We start from the raw sequence: 24,266 nt of genomic DNA on the forward strand, positions 1-24,266 counted from the left end.
TCTGTAAACCCTAAAGACAGCTGTGTGTCTAGATCCCAGTACATCAGCAGTTTCTGAAATCACAGCAACGCCACGTTCAAAGTCACTTAAATCCCCTTTCTTCCCCATTCTGATGCTCAGTTTCAACTTCAGGTTCAGGTTCAGGTAACTTTATTTGTACCCGTAGGTAGATTTGGCTTGCAGCAAACAGAAAACAGAAAAAAGGCGTCCATGTTAGTCAACACAACAACAACAATAAAAAAACACTAAAAATACTAACAAAGAACATACACAAAACAAGTTAACAAACACCACCAAGGACTCACAACCTTAAAACCACTAAAAAGATGGTCAGCTTAAAACTAGTGTGCAAAGGGCAAATAAATAAATAAGTATATAAATATCTAAATATAACCATATGCAAACCTACTAAGATGTGTTCAGTTGCATAATTGCTGCTGGGACAAAACTACTCCTCTAGCGTTTTGTTCTACACCTTGGGACTCTAAACCTACGGCCAGAAGGTAGAAGCTGAAATTCATTAGCCAGGGGGTGGGAGTCATCAGCTATAATGCAGTTGGTTATCCGCTGTAATTGTTTAGTGTACAGGGACTCTAAACTCAGCTGCGATTCACCAATCAACCGACTGGACCATTTAATGATCTGACTCAGTCTGTTCCTATCCTTCAATGTCAAACTGCCAAACCATGCCACCAAAGAAAAAGCTAAAACAGATTCAATAAAAGCACGATAAAATAGTGTTAACATGGTTTGGCCAATGTGTAAATATGACAGTTTCCTGAGACAGAACAAGCGCTGATGTCCCTTCCTACACACCGCCTCATAGTTTGCCTCAAACTTCAGCGAATCATCAATAATAGTCCCAAGGTATTTATAAGTTTTCACAATTCCAGCTGGTTGACCATTCATTGTTGTGTTGCCAGGTGTGCTACCATTCTTCCTAAAATCAATGACCATATCTTTAGTTTTAGATATATTAATCTGAAGATATGAGTCCTCACACCATTTAACAAAATAGTCAACTACAGGACCGTGGCTACTCTCGTTATCCCGCAGCAGACTGACAATCACTGTATCATCCGCGTATTTTAAAATGAACCTGTTTTTAAAAGTGCTCTGACACATACTGGTATAGAGAATAAATAACAGAGGTGGGAGCACACACCCTTGTGGCGAGCCAGTAGAAGAACACACTGTGTTTGATAAAATCCCGTTCACTCTAACTTTCTGTGTTCTGTTTGTTAAAAAGTCTAAAATCCAACCCACGAGATTATTACTTAATTTAAAATGATCTAAAAGCCTTTGGGTTAAAATACAGGGTTGAATTGTATTAAAAGCTGAAGAGAAGTCAACAAATAAAAGCTGGGCATGACACCCGCTGCCCTCCAAATGCCTGAGAAGCAGATTAAGCAAAGTGAGTGTGGCGTCCTCCACTCCTCTATTAGGCCTGTAAGCAAATTGTAACGGATCGAGTGCATGCATAGTATTTTTTAGCATTACCGACCGTACCAATTTCTCAAAGATCTTCATCAAAATTGATGTTAGAGCAACAGGCCTAAAATCATTCAAGGATGTAGGATTACTAGATTTAGGAACTGGGACCACAACAGCATCTTTCCACACTTTGAGGACATGCTGTGTTTCCAAGGACCAGTTAAAAATATAATAAAAAACTGGACTCAGCTCTTTTGCACAAGATTTAAGTAAATGGCCACAGATATTATCTGGACCATGACTCTTATTTACCTTTGTGCTAAGAAAAGCTTTTTCTATATCCCATTGGTGAACGGAGAAGTGTTGAGAGTCACGGAGCCTGAGACCAAGTTCCTGAGTTTCCTTACTAAAATCAGATATGTTAAAATGATTAAAAAAACAATTAAGAGCATTAGCTAGTTCAATATCTGAGTTGAAGCCATTTAAAGTAATATTTGTGCTGCTTTCCATATTTTGGAGGCCTGCAATGGCCTTCATACTAGACCAAGCTGACCCAAGATTATGAGCAGCCATCCTCTTCAGCAAGTCGTCTTCACTAATTTGTACTTCCACACAGCCCCAGCAGTAGGGAAGAAGAAAGCCAGTCTAAAACTATGGGCAGTGTTGTTAACGCTGCATTTTTACCGCCGCCAAGGAGGTTATGTTTTTGGTCGCGTTTGTTTGTTTGTCTGTCTGTTTGTCAGCAGGATAACTCAAAAAGTTTTGAACGGATTTTGATGAAATTTTGTGGAGTGGTTGGAAATGACAAGAGGAACAATTGATTCAATTTTAGTGGTGATCCAGATCACGATCCGGATCCAGGAACCTTTTAAAGGATTCTTCACAATTGCGGGATAGGGGGAATTTTGACATTCTAGTTTTTAACTCTACAAAAACAAGGCAGAAAGGCTTGAAAAAAATTAGGGTGTAACATAGTCAAATGTTCTATCAAACATCAAAGTTTGGTGATGATCGGATCTGGATTCCGGATCTGGTGATCTAGAATATGCAAAAAAAAAGGGAAAATAGAAAATGTGTCAGTGTGAGGTGACAAATGAAGCTAGAGATGCACAACTAACACCAAATTGTAGCTGAATCTGTATTGATTCAGTAAGGTGTCATCAGATTTGATGTAGCTTAAAATGTTATGGAGCTACATCCAGAAGAAAACCATAAAATTGTTTTTATACAATAACTTTTGAACTAATAAAGACATAAAAGTGATTCCAAGTTCTAGTGGTATGTTTTCATGGTCAAGGATGTCAAATATACTGGAAAGAAAAGTGTATGTATCATAGATTTGGTTGTAACACTGAATTGTTGAATAGATCACTGTGCCAAGGAGGGAATCTCTTTAGGGTCAGTGACCCTATGGCCTTGGCGAAAGGTTTGCACTCTCTGAGTGCTTCTAGTTTACATTAATATTATATTTATTTCATTATGTTTCGTTTGCAATTCAGTTTCACGTTTCTATTATCTACTACTGAACTCTGTGTGCAGAATGTACAAGTGTTGTGAACCCACTTATGTAAGGTGAGGTTTAACTATTACAAAGACAACTCAGTTGACTGGACACCTGGATCCATATTCATAAACATTCTAAGAATGCTCTCAGAGAGCTCCTAATTTAGCATAAAAACTTCTAGCTAGGAGTCGTAGCTTAAGAGTGTTTCAGGCTAAATCCTGGGGCAAGTCTGATCAAGAAAAAGACAAAAACATTTATCCGAGAGAGGAGGCAGGGCTGATGCCTTTGCTAGGTAAGACACATTCTTTTGAAGAATGATAATACATGTGTGGGATGTGGGTTCCATCAGTTACTTTGATAACACCAGGCTGGCTATATTCATAAATGCTGTTTTCTGGGTATGCAGGGAGTGGGACAGAATATGAGTATGTGTAACTACTGTGATTACACTGTGGATCAGTGACGTGTCAAACAGTGTATTGTTTCTACTGCCGTGTGTTTCTGTGTGTCTAAGGACAAGAGACAGATGAGGACAAAATTACTAGCTCCCCAAATGTTCCTGAATGATAAAATGTTTGAACTCATTTCCATAAATTTATAATTCTTTATACATATTACATAAGGCTGGAAATACGATGTTGACCACTGACAAAAACAAAACAAAACACATAAATCCACTGACACAACTCCACATTACATGGAGAAATATGGCAGGAGTGGGGTTTGAACTGGGAACCTTACCCACTGAAACCAAGCACATTACCCACTTGGCCAAACAAACATAAAGACCAAGGTGATGACAAGAATGTGTCCGGCAAATCCGGCTTCAGAAAGTAAAAACCCTCCCATGTGTTGCTTCTACCTGTACACCTAAAACAGGTGATCTCAATAATTAGCTCATCCACCTGCCTGAAGAGCTGAACTAATTACAATCAGCTGGTTTATTGGGAAGCTGGAACAAATATGTGGCTGGACTTTTACTTTCTGAAGCTGGATTTGACACCTCTGCACACCAGTGGCTGAAAGACAGAGTGTGCACCGTGCGAGCCCATCGAACCCTCTTGCAGCAGGTGTCGGCCAAATTCCAGGTGACACACACAAACATCTAACACCGCTCCCATGGCACTTAGAAAATGTGTGACCATTCACACTATTAACACAACAACAGTGTGCAGACAATCACTGTCGTGCTGACAGTGAAATTTGTCTAAGTGCCCCATGAGTGTGGCTTTGCAAACAGACACAGTGACACATTGGTGTGTGTGCTGGACTGACAAGAGGTATGGCTGCCAACAGAAGTGGCTGTGGAGATCTGTCATTCTGGACATCCCAGCTGGACAATACGTACTGTGTATGGACGGACATGGACAAACAACTGCCCACTGTGACGGGCTGCTGGACATGCGCCAGCAGATGTGGAAATGATGAGACAAGCGAACTGCTTCTCATTCATGTCATTTCATTACTGTACGTCTGTGACCATGGGTCATCTACAGAGGAACAGACGGATCATATTTGTACTGGTGTGTGATTGTTTTTTAAAAAGTACGTCCATATCCTTCCTGATATCAGGCCATTTCAAGCACCTTTCACAGGCCAGTGATGGTAGCTCAGTGGTAAAGTTTCTGACTGGCAACCAGAGCTTTTGGAAAGCACGGGTTCAAATCCCGTAGGTGACATGTATTTTTTTATTTATTTTTATTTTTACTGTGTTCCCGTGTGCACGAACCTTTGCACCGGCATTGTGCACGCCTGCCCGTCGGCGCAGTGTTTCGTGTTGCGCTCATACGAGCTGTTCCAACGGGAGTTGCCCTGAGTTGTACATATTCGCAGTATATGTGAAGAGGCCCTTAATATTCTGAATATTAAGGTTTAAAATGTATTCTTTAGAAAACAGCATCAAAACTTCAAACCTTGACCAAAAGGTGTTCATAGTACAAACATGTTACTATTTGTCATCTAAACAACAGCCAATCAATCATCACTGGCAGCAGAAATGTTAATAAAATTCCACTGATTTCAAAACCTCAGCTTGAAGGTTCTGAGATTTCAGCTGTGCACATCACAGAGAGGAACATGAAATGCAGCTTTGTGGAAGCAATAAAATCATTTTAAGACAGTCTTATTAGACAGTGATCGTGTACCTCAACAGCCAGTTATTTAATGAACTGTCAACCTGCAGTTCTTGTGCACTGACCTAATTGCAGAGCCTGCCGTGCTCATCACCACTGCCATCTGGGTGCATAACATTAGTTAACAGAAATATGAGCCAAAGTAATTGGAGGTGTCACTGGAAAGCAGTGTTTCCCTCCAGTCACCAGACAGCTATTAAAATACGAACCATTCATCTCATGAACAATCTGGTAATAGTAACTAGGACAGAAGAATGGGCAGTTTATAATTGTGATAATGTGTGACTCTAGATATCCCAACTTACTGTTTCCTTGCGCTTGTGAGTGTAAAATGAACTTGAACACATCTGGAAAAGTTTAAACACACCTTATTGGAGTCTATACGGCCATGAGAAGTGTATGCCGGAGGTGGGACGTTGAAGGAATGAGGCACCAGGTACTCCTCAGCGTCCATCAGGTCTTCCAGCTCCTCCTCGTCCAGGAGACTCTGGAAGAACTTGCTGTCATTTGGGCTCGGAAGCTTCATGCAATCATCACCCTGGAAGATGGAACGCCATGTGCATTATGGAGATGGGATAAAACAAAGTCAATGCCAAAATCATTTTGCTGCTGCTGTAGAACCATTTTGTTGTGATCCCTTTCCATTTCTACCTGCTCTAACTACACATAATGAGCCAAATCAGGTGTGTACTACTGTTTGGCCATTTGTTGATTGACTGAACACACCTGACTGAGCTAATATGGTCTATCAGGGCCAAATTGAAAATGTGCAGTACTTTGGGTCCAAAGGACCAGTACTGGGAAACACAGCTGTAAAATAGTCAAAGTATTATTCCTTTTATCATAGATTTTTGTTCTAAAGCATTAAACTTGGTGTGAGTTCCACTTTTATGAGAAATTATTCTTTCCTATGAAATAACATTAGATCAGGTCTGGGAGAATGTGCTGTTGTTGTGCACCAGTGGTGGGCACACTTCCGATAATCCGATAACAGATAATTATCGAAGATAATATTTTCATTATCGGATTATCTTTTTAGATAACTTTAAAAACCATCATCGGACTAATTATCTTCCGATGCATTGCTAACCGATAACTTTTAGACCGATAACACAGTAAACCAAGCTGAACAGTGAAAAACATTTTTAAAACTTAAAAGCAGTTGAGACCTATCTGTTAAAAGTTTCCTAATAGGTATATTGTTCTACCCTCTGCGAACAGAAGAGAGCTGTTTTCAGAAAAAAACTACTCCATCCTCTGTAGGCAAAGGAGAACTGGTGACCCAAAAAAAAAAAAAAAAAAATCATTTCCTTTAACACCATACTGATATAACTGCAATATCACCCAAGTCATCCAGAGGCATACATTTTTAACTTATGGTTCAAATTTTAACCTACTCATTTTGGACAAGTTATTTAAAATTACTGTCATGTCTGAAGTTTTATAAAGTGAAAATATCAGATATATGTTTTCGTTTTAAAGTAATGTGCTAATTTTTAAGGTTTTGTGAGCACATGCTGTGCCTGGCAGCAATGCATTATGGGTAGCATAGGGTAATCTCAGACGTTCACGACAGGACAAATGCATTTCAGACACTCTGTTCAGGCTCCACGGACAACAGCATTAAACTCTAGTGCCTAAAACTCTCGTGAATATATTCTCTGGGTTTATAGACATTATTGTATTTGCGTTTAAATTCCACGCATCATAAATGTAGCAGACAGATTATCTGGAATTTTGTTTGGCAAGTTTTCAAGGCCGCTACTGCCATCTACTGGCCAGTAGTGTTCATGGCAGTATTCGCCCCAAGTACTAAGCGTCTGGGCACCAGTAGATGGCAGTGTTCTATTTATTTTGACCCGGTTATGTCAGATGGTGGTCAAATCAACTTTTTGGCTTTGCAAATGGCTTTTTTTTTTTTTTACAAATTAATGTTAAAAACAAAACAACAACAACAAAAAAACATTACAAGACAGCTCTGCGGTTGGATGCTTTGTAGCTCTTCAGCAGCAGGAGGTGGTCGTGAGATGTTAAAGCTTGTTACTCCACTACACAATGCAGGACGCGCGATTAACCTGAAACTCGGTCCAAAAAATTCTTGCACGAATGAAAAATCATCTGAAAAATGGCCAAAACACGCACAGTGTAAAGCCAACATTTATGTGTCAAGATAAGGCTTTTCAGAACTGACCAACTGTTAACCTTGTCCTTTGTTTTATCTATGTTTTTATTACTGCATTTTAACCTGTGAAGTGCTTTGTGACTTATGTCTGTGAAAGGCACTATATAAATAAATGTACTTACTTACTTACTAATATTGAGTGCACGTTTTACAACATCATAAAACATGCGCACATCATCAAACATTCTCTCCACATGCAAAATATTTTGCGATGACACTTCCAGGGCTCCGTAAAAATGCCTGTTTTTACAAATAAAAATGGAATATTTTACAAAAGCACATTTATCTTTAAACCAACACACGACACACGTCACATGTGTTGGTTTACATAATGAATGACTGAACCAATCAGTGTTTAGCAGAGGCACTTTCACCCAGAATGCTTTGCAGTCTGTGTTTGTTACAAAACCTCAGAATTAGTGCATTATTCAACATTAAAAGGTATATGTTATATTTTAACTTTGTACAAATGACAGAATTGACATTAATGGAGTTATTCTATCAGTATTTTCACAAAACCATAAGTTAGTATGACTTTATTTTTCAAGACCTCCGCCTGCATTATGATTAGTAGAGAGCTCATTTTGTGGGTGCTCTCAGGATTCATCTGTGCAGTTTCCTACAGGGGGCAGCATGGTTAAACATGGAAATACTGGCTCATTCTTTGGGTCTTTTGTCACTTTCAAAAGCGATCGTGTTAAAAGTCAATTTCAGCTTCTTAGTAATTGCAAATGTACCAGAGCCAATACTGGAATTTATCGATTATCTGTAACTTCCGATACATTTTTGGGTGGTTTATCTGTTTATCTTTATCAAAGATAACTTTTCAGTTATCTGATTATCTGTTATCAAAGATAATTTTTTGGTTATCTGTGCCCACCACTGTTGTGCACTAATGTATCCACCATACTATGGAATTGCCTTGGCATGGCAACCACCCAGGCAGACAACCTGTCCATCCCACCTTTCGAAAGAAGCCATCTCTCTGCTGCAGCATCCCCTTGGCCTTTTCCAGTTGTTGGAATTGTCAAAACTGAGGTATATTTTGGCTGGATCATGCCTATATCTTAGTCTCATACCTCATCCTAGTCTGCCTATGTTACCATTTATTGGACATAATGTCATTCCAGCAGTACTCAGACCTAGTATCAGTAACACTAGGTGGTGTTCAAGTCTTACAACCATACAGGAAGGCAGGACCTTTGTAAACCCTGCAAAGTTATCTCACCATCACCAAATATGGCTATCCAGGAAATAATTTTCACAGAAAATCCATTTCAAAGGCACATTTAATCTAGATCTTAGAGGAAGCCATAAAGGCCAGTTTACCTGGATGACCAGATACCTCTGGGGATCACGTGCCATTCGACTGAACTCTGCAGCCAGCTCCTTGAACTTGGGTCGACTATCTGCATCAATCATCCAGCCTGAAAAATGGATTGCAGGTTAGAAAAACAGAGTAGGAGAGTTTTCTTAAATCACAATATTTCCATGGGGCCAATAACAGTGGTCCACCCCCCAAAGTTCAGAAGCAAGAAGGGAAATGTGTTGAGATAAAGTAATAATATGCAATCCCAATTCCAATGAAGTTGGGACGTTGTGTAAAATGTAAATAAAAACAAAATACGATTTGCAAATCCTCTTCAACCTATATTCAATTGAATACACCACAAAGACAAGTGAGACTCAAAAGTGAGACTGTGAAATTCATGTGGAAGCAAATAATGTGTTCTGCTAATGTGTTCAATGTGAAATATCAACCCACTGTCGAGTTAATGAGTCATTATATACTGTAACCTTGCAGTTCCAACACAGTACTTGTGTAAGATTAGCGCCGCACTGATAGGGCATTTCCATACACCAAGTATAAATGAAACGGTTGTTATCTATCCAAAATATGACCAGAGCATCAAACAAACAGTGAAAGCATCAAAGGAGCAATATTCTACAAGTACTGATGTGTTCAAGGAATTATTTAATTGTTAATACATTTCTTAGATGTGTCTGTTCAACTCTTTTTTTTTTTTTCTCACACATAACACAAAAGATGCAGAATCCGGACAATCCGCGAACCTAGGGCCCTTCACACATAACACGAAAGATGCAGAAACCGGAAGACAATCCGCGAACCTAGGGCCCTTCACACATAACACGAAAGATGCAGAAACCAGAAGACAATCCGCGAACCAAACACGAAACGGGGAACCACGAAACATTCCATCTGCTGTCAGGAGGAACACATGTTCGGACAGGCTCGTGTGCGTGCATGAAGACAGCTGGAACGTGTTGCACCACATCTCGCCACTGATGTGGAGAAAAATAAAATAAAAACCAGCTGTATAATTCATGAAAATTACTGGGTTAATAATAAATAAAAGGGAATCAAAACAAATAATAAAAAATATATGCCACTCACGGGATTCAAACCTACAATTTACAGAAGCTCAGATTACCAGGCAGAATCTTTACCACTGCGCTATAATCACTGTCTTATAACAGGAGTGTAAAATTAGATAAACAAGGAGATAAACATATTTTTTTTTAAAAAAGAGAAAAAAGTGGTGTAATAACTGATAAAACGACATTTGTTACATCGTATTTTTGTCTGTGTTGTAATGTAACACCTTGCGTGCATGGTCACGTCCAGCTGTCAGTCAGTTGGGGGTCAGCCGACATGCGCCGTGTGTCCACAGCAAAGCAATCACACAAGAATGAGGTCGCCTTCGTCGAAAATGTATGAAGTACACTGTATTAATCCAAACATGATTAAACTAAAAAAGCCAGAGTAACTGATTTAAACTAACTTGTCAGGTATCTTGAATTAAAGCTTACATTTTTTTGCAATTTTTTTCTTCTAACCCATTTTCTAAATGATTCATATTTGTTCCACAATGAACAATTAAAGATTTCTTTGTACATCACTCTTCCCCATCTAAAGATACGTACAGTTTCATCACAGGAATTGCCATATGGAGTAAAGTGCTCTGCTGCCAATTTCTCTATGAATACATGGTTATGATGCCAAAGCAGTCATGTGATCTGGCCCTCGGTTGTGCTTGTGTAAGTACCCAGAGAAAAGGCAGAGAGTGAATGCAAGAGAGGTGGCAGATACAAGCAAATTCATGGAGGTGTAAAAATGATGATCTTTTATCTTTCTATTTAGGTTTGTGCCAACAACACTCAGGGTAGTGAAGTCAACTAAATATGATGGAGTTCATTGTCACCGCATTTTCAGTGCCTGTACGTATGCAAATAAAAGAAAGACCAGGTGACAGTGACCTCATTTCTGTGTATGAACCTGTTTGCCAAGTTGGCAAACATTTATAGTGACAATGAGAGCCAAGGTGGCAGTGAGGGCCAGAGGCTGCAGCTCAGAGACTAAAGGAATAAGCCAAGAAAGTATTGGCAACAAGCAAAAATATTCTGGCAACAGTGGGCAGAGGTCAGCATATCACCTGTGGCCCCCACTGTAGCAATGACAGTCCAACAGGGTCAACAATGTGGTTGTTCAGACCACAGGCAGAAAGGGAAATATGTTACATACTTATGTGCCAACATAACTATGCCTAATATTGGTCATTTTTGAAGGATTTCTGAATATTAGCGTCCTCAGGGAGGATATGTTCTTGGCGTTCACGTTGTAAATAATTGCAGCAAAATACAAAGGGCAATTCCGATGCTAACCTGCATCACAGAGGCAGTAGAACTCTGAAAATTTGGACTTCTATCCTCCTAGAAAGGTAATAGTCAGATTCTGTAGAGACTTTCAAGTCCAGACTTAAGATGCACTTATTTTCCCTTTCGTATGGCTAGCATACTGGCATAGTATGGTACTATGCTTTTTTAACTTAATTTTATTAGGAAACAGAGCAGGCTGCGGCCTCAACTTTATCTAAATTCTGGGTCTTTCAGTGAAGCTTAGGGCCAGTGGCTGGAGATCACCTTAGTATTTCTTTTGTTTTTCTTGTTGCTTAATGCCAAATTGCTTAATGACAAATTATACTGTATTTGTTGTCTTTTTGATGCCTGATTCTAATTTTTTCTCTCTGTTTGAGGTGCAGCTCCATCCAGAGATGGGCGTGGTGTACTCGTGGACACAGAAAGCTTTCGTTAGCAGATTAGCTTTTCAGATAACTTTGAAAACCATCAGCAGACCAATTAACTTCCGATAAATTTATTTCTAATAATTTTTAGACAGCTACATGTTTTTGCTGGCATAGTGAATAAAGCTTTACAGTTAAAAACATTTGTGAAGTCCAAAATCAAAGATTTTAGTGCCTAACTATTACATGTTTTGTAGTAAACAGACAACTATGAGTGGTACAGCTCTATCCTCTGCAGGCAGAGAACAGCTGACTACCAGACAGACAGAAAGAAAGAAAGAAAGAAAGAAAGAGGATGGGAAGGGGAAAAAAGATATTTTCCCTTCACACCATGCAGACTCGTCGGCATATCACACAAGTCATGCACAGGCAGTCAGGTTTGTCTTATGGTTAAAATTTTAAACAAACTAATTCCGGAGAAGTTATTGAAATTAAGGTCATGTCTGTCATTTTAAAAGGTGAAAATATCAGCTATATGTTTTAGTTTTAAAGTAATGCACTAATTTTTAAGGTTTTAGCGTTTCGACACAGATGCTGCAATGCATTATGGGTAAATTAGTTTCCTGACATGAGTGGTTGGTTGGTTGGTATAACACATGTTACTGAAACGTGTGGTGGGTTTTACAAATAAATCTGTATGTCATTTTTTTCATTTGTAAAAAAACTGGCAATTTGAAAAACTGAAAATTGGGTTTGTTAAGCGGATTCAGCACTTTTAGCGAATGTGTTGCAGCAAATGCTGTTCATACTGCCATGAACACTGCCATCTACTGGCCAGTAGATTACCATCACTTTGAGTAGATGGAATCAGCTAATCAGTGAAATCACCTGGTGGAATGGGTGGTTGCAAAGAAAACCTGCAGCCTCATCGCTCTTTATGGAACGAGTTGAATACCCAAGATCATCACCTCCCCATCACCTCACATGGACATAATGAGTCAATAAGTCAGACAGTCAGTGGGTTTGCAAAATTTCCCTGTAAAAACTGCTGCATATTCAGCTTTGAAATTTTTAATTCTGCTAGCTAGACAACAGCATGGACCATTGAACATACTTCTTTGGGGCATGTTGGCATCTTTTAAGATAATAATCTGCCACTATTTGTTTTAATGGCAAAGTTGGTGCAGTGAGTTGGCTTGTTCAGGCAGCCACATGTAAAGAAGACATTTTGTTTGCTTCAATTCCTGAAGCCTTGTCCTGGTGGCCACCAAAGCCAGGGTTGCTTGTGCATACTTTTGGACAAGTACTGTATGTGTGAGTCATGCACAGATGTACCTACATTTGACCATTACCATGTAGACATCAATAGTGCAGATCGGAGGCTGAGGGAGACGTTCCCCCTTCTCCAGAAGGTCTGGGATATCTCTGGTGGAAATCCCATCATATGGCTTCCCTCCAAAGGTCATCAGCTCCCAGATAGTGACCCCTAAAGAAAAAAGACCAAAGAGAATATCCATAGATGACCAGATGAGAAAACGCAAAACAAAAATGATAGGCAAAAAATCATCGAGGAAAAGCAACGATAAGTGACATTTTGAAAGTGAATGTAATACATTAAGGGTAAAGAAGGAAAAAGCTAGATGAAAAAAATTTGATGAAAAATTTAGGAAATGAGAAGAATAATCGAAAAAGGACGCTAAATTTTAAAAAGCAAAGCGGTGAGGAGAGAAACGAGACAGCGTAGAATATATGATGAAAGAAAAGAATAGAGGAAGCATCAAAACAAAGGGTGAAGAAAAGAGGACAAGATAAGAGAACAGGAGTCGAGAGGACAGAGGTAGAGGAGAGGAACTCATCAGTCTTCAAAGTAATTCGTCAATCTGAACTTTCAGCACTCTTCAGCTTTAATCAAGGTACTGTTAATGAGCTAGTGAGTGTCAAGCAGAGCAAATGCATGGTATTAGAGTAATGTATAATAGCCCCTGGCTACAGATGAAATCTGGGAACCTGGACCACGAAACCATATTGATAATTTTAATCAAACACATATTATTCTCTTTCATATGAGTGATTTTCTGTACTTTCTTTGAAAGCCATTCTCATAATGACTTTGTCAAGAGCCACTGGCAGACTTAAACTACAAATTATTTCACATGTCGCAATAAAAGTCTCGTAAGACATAAATAATGGAGGCAATTGGTCCGCAGAGCTAAGTACTGCAATCATGCAACGGATGTTAAATGAATTCAAAATGTACAATGGCTGACTCAAAAAGTTATAGAAGCAGTTGAAAGAATCATTCTGAGAATCACTGTTATGATGGCGCGGCTCTTCAGTAAGATGGCTTTGCACCATAAACTACTAGCCACTTCAGTAAGTTCACTGCACACACATAATACACAAAATACCAAGTACAAACTTTGATTAAAGTTACACTGAAACGAAACTGGACTGTCAGTACTGCCTGGGCACTGTGAAAGTTGGTGAGCCTGAGTCATCAGAGTTGGACATTGACTGTGGAAGTTTAATGTGAGCTCCTTCACCCACACCTCCACTATTTTACCAGAATATTCCATTAAAAAAAAAAAGAATTCAACCTAAAAAAAAAAAAAATCAACCTCAAAAAAATAGAAAAGCAGTTAGAAGCAATTAATCCCAGTCTCAATCATCCAATGTTCAGCCAATCACGCTTTACTCCATTGGTCATGTGACACTGAGACCAAATGGAAAGAAGAAGAAAACATGATACATTGCTGAACGTCAGACGATTGGGAGAGGGATTGATTGTTTCTCTCTGCTTCTCTATTTTTTGAGGATGAATTTTTTTTTTAGGGTGATTTTTTGTTTTTTGTTTTTTTTTTTGGTTGAATTTTTTGTGGTAGAATTTTTTTTTTTTAGGTTGAAGTTTTTGACGCTGAATATTTTGATGCTAAAAAAAAACAACCTTAAAAATTCAAACTCTAATGGCACAGATTTACATCTATAGTTTTAGTATTTTCAGCAATTACTAGTGTTGTTTTAATTTAAAAGTGTCATGGCCTCTATAGAAGATAGTAAACAGAAGTGCATACAGTGCAACTGGACAAGAGGTAAAAAGTGAAACTTACCGTAACTCCAAACATCACTTTGGTGAGTAAACTTCCTGTAATGAATACACTCCAGGGCCATCCATTTGATTGGCATCTGTCAGGTACAAAACAGCATGTCAATAATGCAACAGCTGCTCGTAAAACGAGTGAGAACAACATATTTCTCCTTTATTTCTTTACATAATGCTGATAAACAATCTTTCGATGTGAGATTTAGGTTCAGACTGAACTGTCTACTGGGGATTTATGGGTGCAAAATTAAGTGCCCATATATCCTGTGCCTGTACGTGCCTGTAACACCTCCAGCTATGTCCAGCTGGGAGGAGACCCTGGGGAAGACCCAGGACTAGGTGGAGAGATTATATTTCCACACTGGCCTGGGAACGCCTCAGGATCCACCAGTCAGAGGTGGTTAATGTGGCCCAGGAAAGGGACATTTGGGGTCCCCTGCTGGACCTGTTGCCCCCTTAACCTGATCCCGGATAAGCAGTTGAAGATGTACATTTGTATGTATAAAATCAAGTGATTTGACAGATTGGAGTGTGCAGACTATTTTAGAGACAAGAGTTGGATGAAATACTGAAGGAAATGAAGTTGATGGCAAAATGCTCAACATGAACACAAACTACAGACTGACAGATTATGTGGGAGAGAAGATGAAAAGACCTTCTCACACAAAAGCCTTTAAAAACTACAAACAGGTCCATTAGCATTTGCACAGTGACACAATTTATTTTAATTTTGCTTCTGTACTCCACGATTTCGTGGAAATAAAACTGATGATAAGTGCATGTAATGTAGATTTAAATCTGCATTACAGAAATATACAACATGTAGAAATTTCAGCAACAGTTGCCAGAAGACACCTGGGAAACTCAAGCTCAGATTCGATCTGTTTACTAGTTTTAAAATCTTTCTTGGCTGTACTCCATCATGGCCTTGTGACTGGTGATGCAACAGGTAAATGTTGCACCATTCTCAGTTTCAAGAAACAGAGCAACAGAAGGCTACAACATCTTAAGACTTGTCTGGATGTCTTGATGGCTTCAGTTAGTAGTTTCCTTCCTGAAAACTGCCTTCTTCAGATAGATTGACCACATAGTACCATACCATTTGCAGTCTTTAATGGTTGATGTAAATTAAATTCAGGACATATTCATTGATTTGGGAATGTTCATATATCCATCCCCTCGTGTATCGAAAGAAAGTGGGGCAGTAAACATGATGATTTATATTCAAAGTAATAGTTTTTGGACCAATTACTTGTGGGCTCTGAAAACTGAAAAAAATGGCTGTAACTCTTAAATGGTTAATGCTGTAATTTTTTGTTCAACCACTTGAATTAAAGCCATAGGTCTGCACTACAAACACATGTCAAATATGTTATTTCATCTTCATTGTGGTGGTGTACAGCAGCAAAAGTACAAAACTATCATAGTGCAAATACGTCCAGACCTGATTTTAGTTGTATATCTGAACAAGCAAAACATGACCAGACACAATAAGAGGACAGAAGGTGACATATGGAGGCCTTCAGATGGTCCATGCACATATTTGTTTGGGAGGGTTATAAGATCACCACTCTCTAAAGATGAATAAAACGGCCCACTAGAGCAGAGTCCTACAAGTTTCTTTCCAAGGCCATAAAACCCTAATTAAAGTTGATGTCTGCTGTTGTTTTTATTTTTACAACATGTTAATGGTACTGTCTAAAATAGTAATTTAATAATATTGTAGCTAAGGAAGCATCCACATGCAAGCCCATCAAATGGCAGCTAATAAAAAGCACCCAAATGTCATTTAGTGCTGATTGCCTTCTTTTAAAGTGGTCATATACTGCACGACAATTTTACGGTACATCACAGGCGTCACTAACATATCTCCACCAGTACCAACATATAATGGTAAAAGTGACAGTAGTTCCACAAATGCCAATGCTCCAAACAAAAACTAGGGCAGTGCTCAGAGAGCACAGCCATGGCACAAAATGTGGCTCAACCACATTTCAAAGGTATGTAGAGAAAATTCTACCCGCATTTTTAAATGGTCAGCTGCAAAAGATATGGAATCATAAAAAACAACTATTTTCCTATATATTAATATGACACGCAAACTGACCACTGACCCGGATCATTGACCAATTCTAGTTTCACGACACAGAGACAAAAATGTTTCAAGAATTTTCTATTTTTTGGAGCTGTAGGCTATAATTATCAAAATAAAAAAAAAATGCTTGAAACATTTTAATTTCTATGTACTGATATTTAAACATGTAAAATTTTCACTCTGAAATACTTGATAAAAAAATATTGAACTTTTCACAACATTTAAATTTTTTGAGACACATCTCTCTCTCTCTCTCTCTCTCTCTCTCTGTATATATATATATATATATATATATATATATATATATATATATATATATATATATATATATATATATATATATAAAATGGCATATATTACTTTTAAACATATTAAATTTATAAAATTTATAAATTTGTTAAATTTCCTCTGTAAGTTATGCTTGTCAAGAGAAATTGCTGTCTTTCCATCTGCATCTTTCCATATCCTAAAACTGAAGAACTGCAAAACTCTCAAAATGTACATTTTTACACATTAATAACAGAAGGTCAAAGATCTGCCTGCCCCCCCCACCCCCCCCAAAAAAAGAATAAAATAAATAATTTCTGACATTTACAAATGCCTTTTCTACTGAAGTTTGGGTTTCAAGTAGTAAATGTACAGAAGCCTTGAAATGCTCACATCACGCTAGATAGTGTCAAAAGTTGCGCAAATGTGTGCAAAGACCTAAAATGTTTATTCTTTTGAGAAGTTAACTTTAGTCCCTTGACCTTGTGGGCAGTTTACTTGTATAAATAAATGTAGTGTAAATCTATTCAGTTATACATTTATATTTTTTTTTATTATTGTAAGATCCATCTGCTGTAATATTAATATTCTACTTGTTTATCTCTACCTCTGATTAACTTGATGTAAAGCTTAAATTTTTGTGCAGAGAGAGAGAGAGAGAGAGAGAGAGAGAGAGAGAGAGAGAGAGAGAGAGAGAGAGAGAGAGAGAGAACAAACAACTCCTGACCTTAATACAGCTGGTAGCATGATTACAAAACACAATAACTAGTTACTAACATGAACAATACCATGACTGATACCACAGTAAAGAATCAACCCCAGTTAACTGGGTACTTTAGAAATATTTCTGATCTTTTTTTTTTTTTCCAGTTTGTAAAACATACTTACAATGGAATTAAAATGGAAAATCAAAGCAAAACAATAAACATCAGATCATCTTCAAATCTGCATGGCTTTTATATATATATATATATATATATATATATATATATATATATATATATATATATATATATATATATATATATATATATATATATATATATATAAATATAAATAAAAACACATTTAATGTCACCATTAATAATTTAAAGACAAGATCATGAAATCAAATGATGTTCTTAGACGTACTCTTTTCATATTTTACTGACAACTTCAGAAATGTTTTTCTAAAATTTTCAGTGGAGGCATTTCTTTTAATTCGCTAATTTAAAAACAAACTTGCAAGAGATTTCAGCTGAATAATATAAAAATTAGTTCATTCTTGCACATTTATTTTTTTTTATATATATAAATAATGAAAGACTTTTCCTCCAGATAAATGACAAAAATTATCATTATAAAAGCTGTTTTAATGCTCATTTGTTCAGTTTCCAATCTCATGAAGCCTAAAATCAGATGTGGAGATGCTGCTTCATTAATTATTCATTTATTCCAGAGATTAATGTGTGTGTGTTTGTTAGAGCCACATTTATTCACCTTCCCTCCATCAGCGTTGTATTCCTTCTCGTTAACATCCAGCAGGCGAGTCAGGCCGAAGTCGGTGATCTTGATGTGGCTGGGAGATTTGACCAGAACGTTTCGAGCTGCCAGATCCCTGTGGACCAGTCGTCGCTCCTCCAGGTACATCATCCCCTAAAACAGCACGCAGAAAGGATTCCATTCATTCTTACAGCCTTTTAGAAAACACACACACACACATACATGTGAAGTTGGTGCCACAGAAACCTGCACACATGGAAATCATTACCATTACACTTTATTATTATGGCTGTCATCACTGTTAATAAACACATTCAGTGGAATGGCTTCCTTATTATGAAACACTTGGCATTGCAACAAATGCAGAAAGCAGAAGCACCAATCCAGAGGCAACTTTTCAATTAAACACGGGACCCACAGGAGCTGTTAGAGTAAAACATTCACTTCACTTATTGATCCGCTAAGAAAGAACGCCACCATTCACTTCTTTAATGATGTGGCTTGATGGTAGCAAACTTATCTTTTCCATATACAATCCTGATTTAACAGAGGGAGAACTATATTTCTGCCTATCCTTCCATGTGTGTGTTTGCACTTCTGTGGATGTTAGGCCACATCTCAAACCGTACTCACTTCACGTTTCACAATACAGTGGTCCCTCACTATAACGCGGTTCACCTTTCGCGGCCTCGCAGTTTCGCGGATTTTTTTTTGTGCAATTTTGCATGTTTTTTAACAGCACATTGTGTTCTGCGTCCTTATCAGGCGGGCCGGGCGCGGCATCGGTCGGCATCACCGCAATTCCTCTCACTGCCTCCGATGCGCTTACTGAGACTGTGGGCTCGGTAAACGCAGCAGCGGGCCACTCACAAAGCCCTCCTGTCTGCTGTGTGGAGCTGCGCCAAATCTGGCAACAGGTCCAGAGACTACGCTCGCTGTTTTGATGCAGCTGTTGACCGCAGCCGCAGAGCTCCATGGCCACCGAGAGAGGACTTGGGTTTTTTGCGGGTCCCGCATCCGTACCTCCGGAGGCAGTGAGCGAAGGGAGAGTTCTGTGTGTGTCTGTTTATAATCTTCTCGCCCAGAAGAAAAAAGAGAGTGTTTACACAGGAGAGAAAAGTGAGAAAATGTTAATGCCTGTTTGAGAAAAGTGTATAAAGTGTGTAGTGAGGGGTTTTACAGCCTTAAAACATCTATAATAATTGCAAAAAATAGCGCTGACTACTTCGCGGATTTTGCTTATCGCGGGTTATTTTTAGAACGTAACTCCCGTGATAAACAAGGGACCGCTGTATTTGCAAAATAAAAGTCTGTATCCATTTGAATGAAGCCAGTTTACAGCAACTAACATGTTACTATGGATCAGCCAAAACCCACAAATGTCTGCCAGTACTCACATCTCAGTAATAACTGAGGCTGGGAGAGATTTTGGGTTTGAAGTACTCAGCAACCACAAATTTGCACTTTATCCTATTGAACATTTATACCTGAGAATGACAGGAAATATGTGCTTAACAGAACGTAAAGCATGAAGAATAACATGAATGCCTCTTTGAATTTGTCTTGTAGATGTGGACCTGTGGTTACCAACTGTAGGGGGCACACCTCCTGGGGGATGAATAGCTATTGTTGGATGGTGGGTATGAGTAGGGTGAAAAAAAATGTGGGGAGTTATCTTGAAGATAGGTGCAGATCAAGTGGTACAAATTATATAGGTGGTGCAAAACTACAGTAGGTGTTGGGTACAAAGAGGTTGGATTCACCTGGTTCATTAGTCATAGACCTGTTGTAAACCAAATATACATATCAACCAATCAGAGCATCACCTGTCATTCAGTAAATCTAGGTGCTGTATAGTGATGGCACCCCCCCTCGATAACAGGGTGTAGTGGCCGGACTAAGGCATGCTGGGATATATTTAACCTCATGTCATCTATTTCTTTTCGAAGAAACCTAAGAAATCCTGGGCTGTAAATGAAGAGTTTTTGTTGTTATTTTCTTTAATAAAATTTTAAACCATTCTTTCTGGAATGCATGGTGAGTAGGAAGAACTTTGACAACCACTGTGCATTGTGCTGGTCAGGTCTGGAAGCATTTGCATGTGCCGTGCTTCACCACAACCACCACACCACGGATATGCCTGGGGTCCTGGATGGCAACCACCCAGGCACACAACCAGTCCTTCCCCGTGTCTCAAAAATAACCATCTGTCTGTTCTGCTGTAAAGATATCGGCATCACCAAACAAACTAGTGACCTCACGACTCCATCAGCTCTTCCCAGGAGTCTCCCAGTCTCAAAGGCTGAGGACCCAGAGACATGCATATCACTGCTGAGTGAAGTGAATGTCTCTACAAGTTCAATATGTATAACCTCATACAGATACACTTTTAATGGGTGAGTCCAGGAAATCATTAAAAGGCTAGATCTTGGTCTCAAACCCGGACAATCACAAACCCAGACATTCAAATGCTGCAATCAGGACATTCATTGATTCTGCAAAGATCACAGCATCATCTGTGAAGTCAAGGTCAATAAACTTTGCCTTGCCAATATAAAAGGACCTCTTTTTTCTGTAACACTGTGCACTAAGGGGGGGGGGGGCATGAAAATCCATAATAGGAAACTACTAATCTGTCTCCTGGAAGTTCAAATAATATGAACAATTTCAAACAAAAAAAAGTATAAATTGCACTGAAACTGTAAACTATGTCAAACACAGATTCCTTGTGTGCAAGACTGCAATTGAGACGTCTCTCTCTCTTTCACAGGCACACACACACACACACACACACACACACACACACACACACACACACACACACACACACACACACACACACACACACACACACACACACACACACACACACACACACACACACACACACGAGTTGGATATCAGTTCAACAAAAGCATATCAGAGTTCAGCCTGACGCAGAAATCCAATAGAACAGCTTTCAATAGATGAGTGAAACCTTTTTAGTCCTTACATGTGTGGCTGTGGTTCTACGCTCCCTATTGTTCATCACTGCCAGAGCGAACTGAAGAGAACCAAAGACGTGACCTGAAAGAGAAAAACGCCAAAGGAAAAAAAGGGGGGGGGGGGGGGCTATTTCAAGTTTTGTGCGGCAATAGCAGAAGCCACTTTGTTTGAAGTGGCGATTGGACCCAAAAAAAAAAAAAATCCTTATTTAAAACCATAACAAATTGGATTTAGCTGGAATGGGCTGAAATGAAAGGAGGGGTGGATGGAGACGGGGTGGGCTGGGTTGAGTAGCAGCAGTCACAGAGGTGAGATTACGCCGGTAAGGCTATAATCACACTGCCTCATTTGAGTCCTTCCCTGGAGAACAGGAGCTTTTGCAGCTCGTGCACCTGCACGCTTTGCACTCAAACTTGCATACGAGTGTGCACGTACATGCACGCTCCTAATTGGAGGAAGATGTGCAAGCACTTAGGCCAGTGTGAGATCACTCATGCGCATGGTGGAAATGAGAAAAAGTGAGGGAAATTCCTGTGTGTGGAACACAAAACACAGAGGGCGCAGACAGAGGAGAGATCAATACAAGTGTTTATTTGATTTCTTTAAACGACCCCAATGAAATGAAGTGACGGGCATCACGTTGCTGCTCCATACAGGTTTCATTTGCAGCCTGCGTTTCTGTCGCTCAACCCTGCAATTTATATAAATCACAGAGGGATCCATTCCATTTGTAGCCTCCTGTCACATCAAGTGAATCAGTAAAGATAACTGATGGTTTCCAGAAATATATTGCAACAATAAAATGAGCAATTAGCCTGGGATTCATTCAAAGTAAACTGTCAGAGATGCTGAAGATATTATACCTCAAGGAGTACGAAACAATTTTGTTGCAACATGTTCCCTGGGTCAAGGTGGAGTTGATAAAATTTTGATTGTCTTCTGGTTTTATCACCAAACTGCTCCTTTATTTCTTTTTTGAACACTGTTCCATATTTCCCCCCTAAGAATCCAGTTTATGTCGTCAGAAAAACATTCAGACAATAAATACACAATAACCATGAAGGGTAATTTCGCTGTGTTTCCCAGTCCTGGTCATCAGAACCAAAAGTGCTGCCTGTTTTAGATCTGTTCCTGATATACTCAGGCTAGATCAGCTCAGTTAGGTGTGTTCAAGCAATCAACAGCTGGAAATGGAAATGGAAAATGTTCACTATTGTGGGTCCCAAGAACCAGGATTGGTTCAGTTTCAGTTACAATTTCAGTTTCAGCATCCTGTAATAATACATTTCTACTTAAATTCCTGGGCTTATTTCCAAATATAATACACTTTGTTTTATCAAGATGAAGTGACAATTTATTTAAATCAAACCATTGTTTAAATTTCTGCAATTCCTTCTCCACCATGTCCAAAAGCTGCCCCAAATGATCTCCACTACAGAACACAGTCGTATCATCAGCAAATAAAATACAATTCAGGGACTTAGATGGACCCAGGACTGAACAACCTTGAGGCACACCACATGTAATCTTCAAAAAAAAAAAAAAAAAAAAAAAAAATCTGAGTTTATCCCCCCAATATGGACACACTGATACCTGTTTTGTAGATAGCTGCCTATCCAGTCATGAGCCAGTCCCCTGATATCATACTTCTGCAATTTATCCAATAGTAAGGTATGGTCTATGGCATCAAAAGCTTTCTGTAAATTAAAGGAAACCCCTAATGTGTACTGCTTATTCTCGATTGCATTTGTTATTTGTTCAACAAAGTCAATTAAAGCCAACAAGGTAGTTCGATTCTGTCTGAATCCATACTGCTGTTCACTATATGATGTTTAGCTATAAAATAATTTAGCCTCTTTGCAAATACCTTTTCCAAAATTTTTGAAAATTGTGATAACAGTGAGATTGGCCTGTAGTTTGAGAAAACATGTTTATCACCAGATTTGAATCACTTTAGCTATTTTCATTTTCAAAGGAAATTTCCCAGTCGATCCGGGACGTCGTCTGACTTACACAGGAATTGCGGAAGACGTGGACATCAGCACTTTTTCGGCACATTGAGACAGACGTGCGGAGGAATTCCGCGCGTCGCGGCAGTGCTGCATGGCGCAAAGCAACGCCGCGATGAGGCCTCACAGGACATGTTCTGGCATGTCCAGGCTCATCCACAATTTCTCGGTTAGTCACACGACTGAAAACCCACCGACAGCCGTCTGAAAGCCATCTCAAAGCCGTCCTGTGAGACCAACACGGAGGTGGTTTTGTGCCGCGCTATGAGCGGCAGGGTGGTGCATCCGTCTGCTTTTCTTTCCATGAAAAAAACTCCTGTAACAGTGGAATGTGCCGAAAAAGTACTGATGTCCACGTCTCCTACCATTTTTGTGTAAGTCAGACGACGTCGTGGATCAACAAAGCCTTCACGCTGTAAATGATCTGGTTGTTTCAGCGGGGTGTCAGCCTGTCGATCAGCGCTCGGAGCGCGGCGCGCTCTCAGCAGCTGTGGGCGGTCTTTAAACCGGCTGGAGCACTCCTTAATCTGTGTAATCCCCATGAAACCGTCCCTCAAAGCCATTTGAATTTTCCGAATGGTTACCACCTGGAGGTCTCTCACAGTTTCTGGAAAAAATTGATTGCATACTTTTCTAACAGACCTCGTAAGTTAATGGTTTAATGAGACAGTCAATAATTTTCTTTATCAAAAACATGTCAAATTATAGACGTCAGTTGACCTTTTACCTTTTAATTTATGAACTATGTCAATTATTTCTTTTTCATCTGTTTCTTTAATAAACATTGAGTTCAAAATTGTATTGATTGCTTTGCTGTTATCCAAGGAACACATTTTAGGGGATACAACTGAATTAGCTAAATTTTTACCCACATTAACAAAATAATCATTGAAGTGGTCAACTATATTATTATTTTCCTTAATGATTGTATCTGTAGTTGTGTAAAAATACCCTGGATAGTCTTTAACAACTTTTTTGTTTTTATATTGGTTTTATTTTTTTCTAATAAATCACTATAATACTGCTTCTTACA

At 38.9% G+C, this 24,266-nt stretch overlaps 1 protein-coding gene across 1 annotated transcript in view; it reads right to left on the minus strand.

Moving 5' to 3' along the window:
• LOC117525342 (receptor tyrosine-protein kinase erbB-4-like) overlaps positions 1-24,266 on the minus strand; it is a 1,053,282-nt gene that overhangs the window by 36,766 nt on the left and 992,250 nt on the right. The window contains exons 21-25 of the mRNA XM_034187180.1: positions 18,237-18,392; positions 14,403-14,478; positions 12,635-12,781; positions 8,582-8,679; positions 5,438-5,608 (exon numbers count right to left, since the gene is read on the minus strand). Of these exons, the coding sequence (XP_034043071.1) occupies positions 5,438-5,608; positions 8,582-8,679; positions 12,635-12,781; positions 14,403-14,478; positions 18,237-18,392 (648 nt within the window). The remainder of the gene's footprint in view (positions 1-5,437; positions 5,609-8,581; positions 8,680-12,634; positions 12,782-14,402; positions 14,479-18,236; positions 18,393-24,266) is intronic.

Source organism: Thalassophryne amazonica, chromosome 14 (genome assembly GCF_902500255.1).
Source record: "Thalassophryne amazonica chromosome 14, fThaAma1.1, whole genome shotgun sequence".
NCBI classification, from domain to species: Eukaryota; Metazoa; Chordata; class Actinopteri; order Batrachoidiformes; family Batrachoididae; genus Thalassophryne; species Thalassophryne amazonica.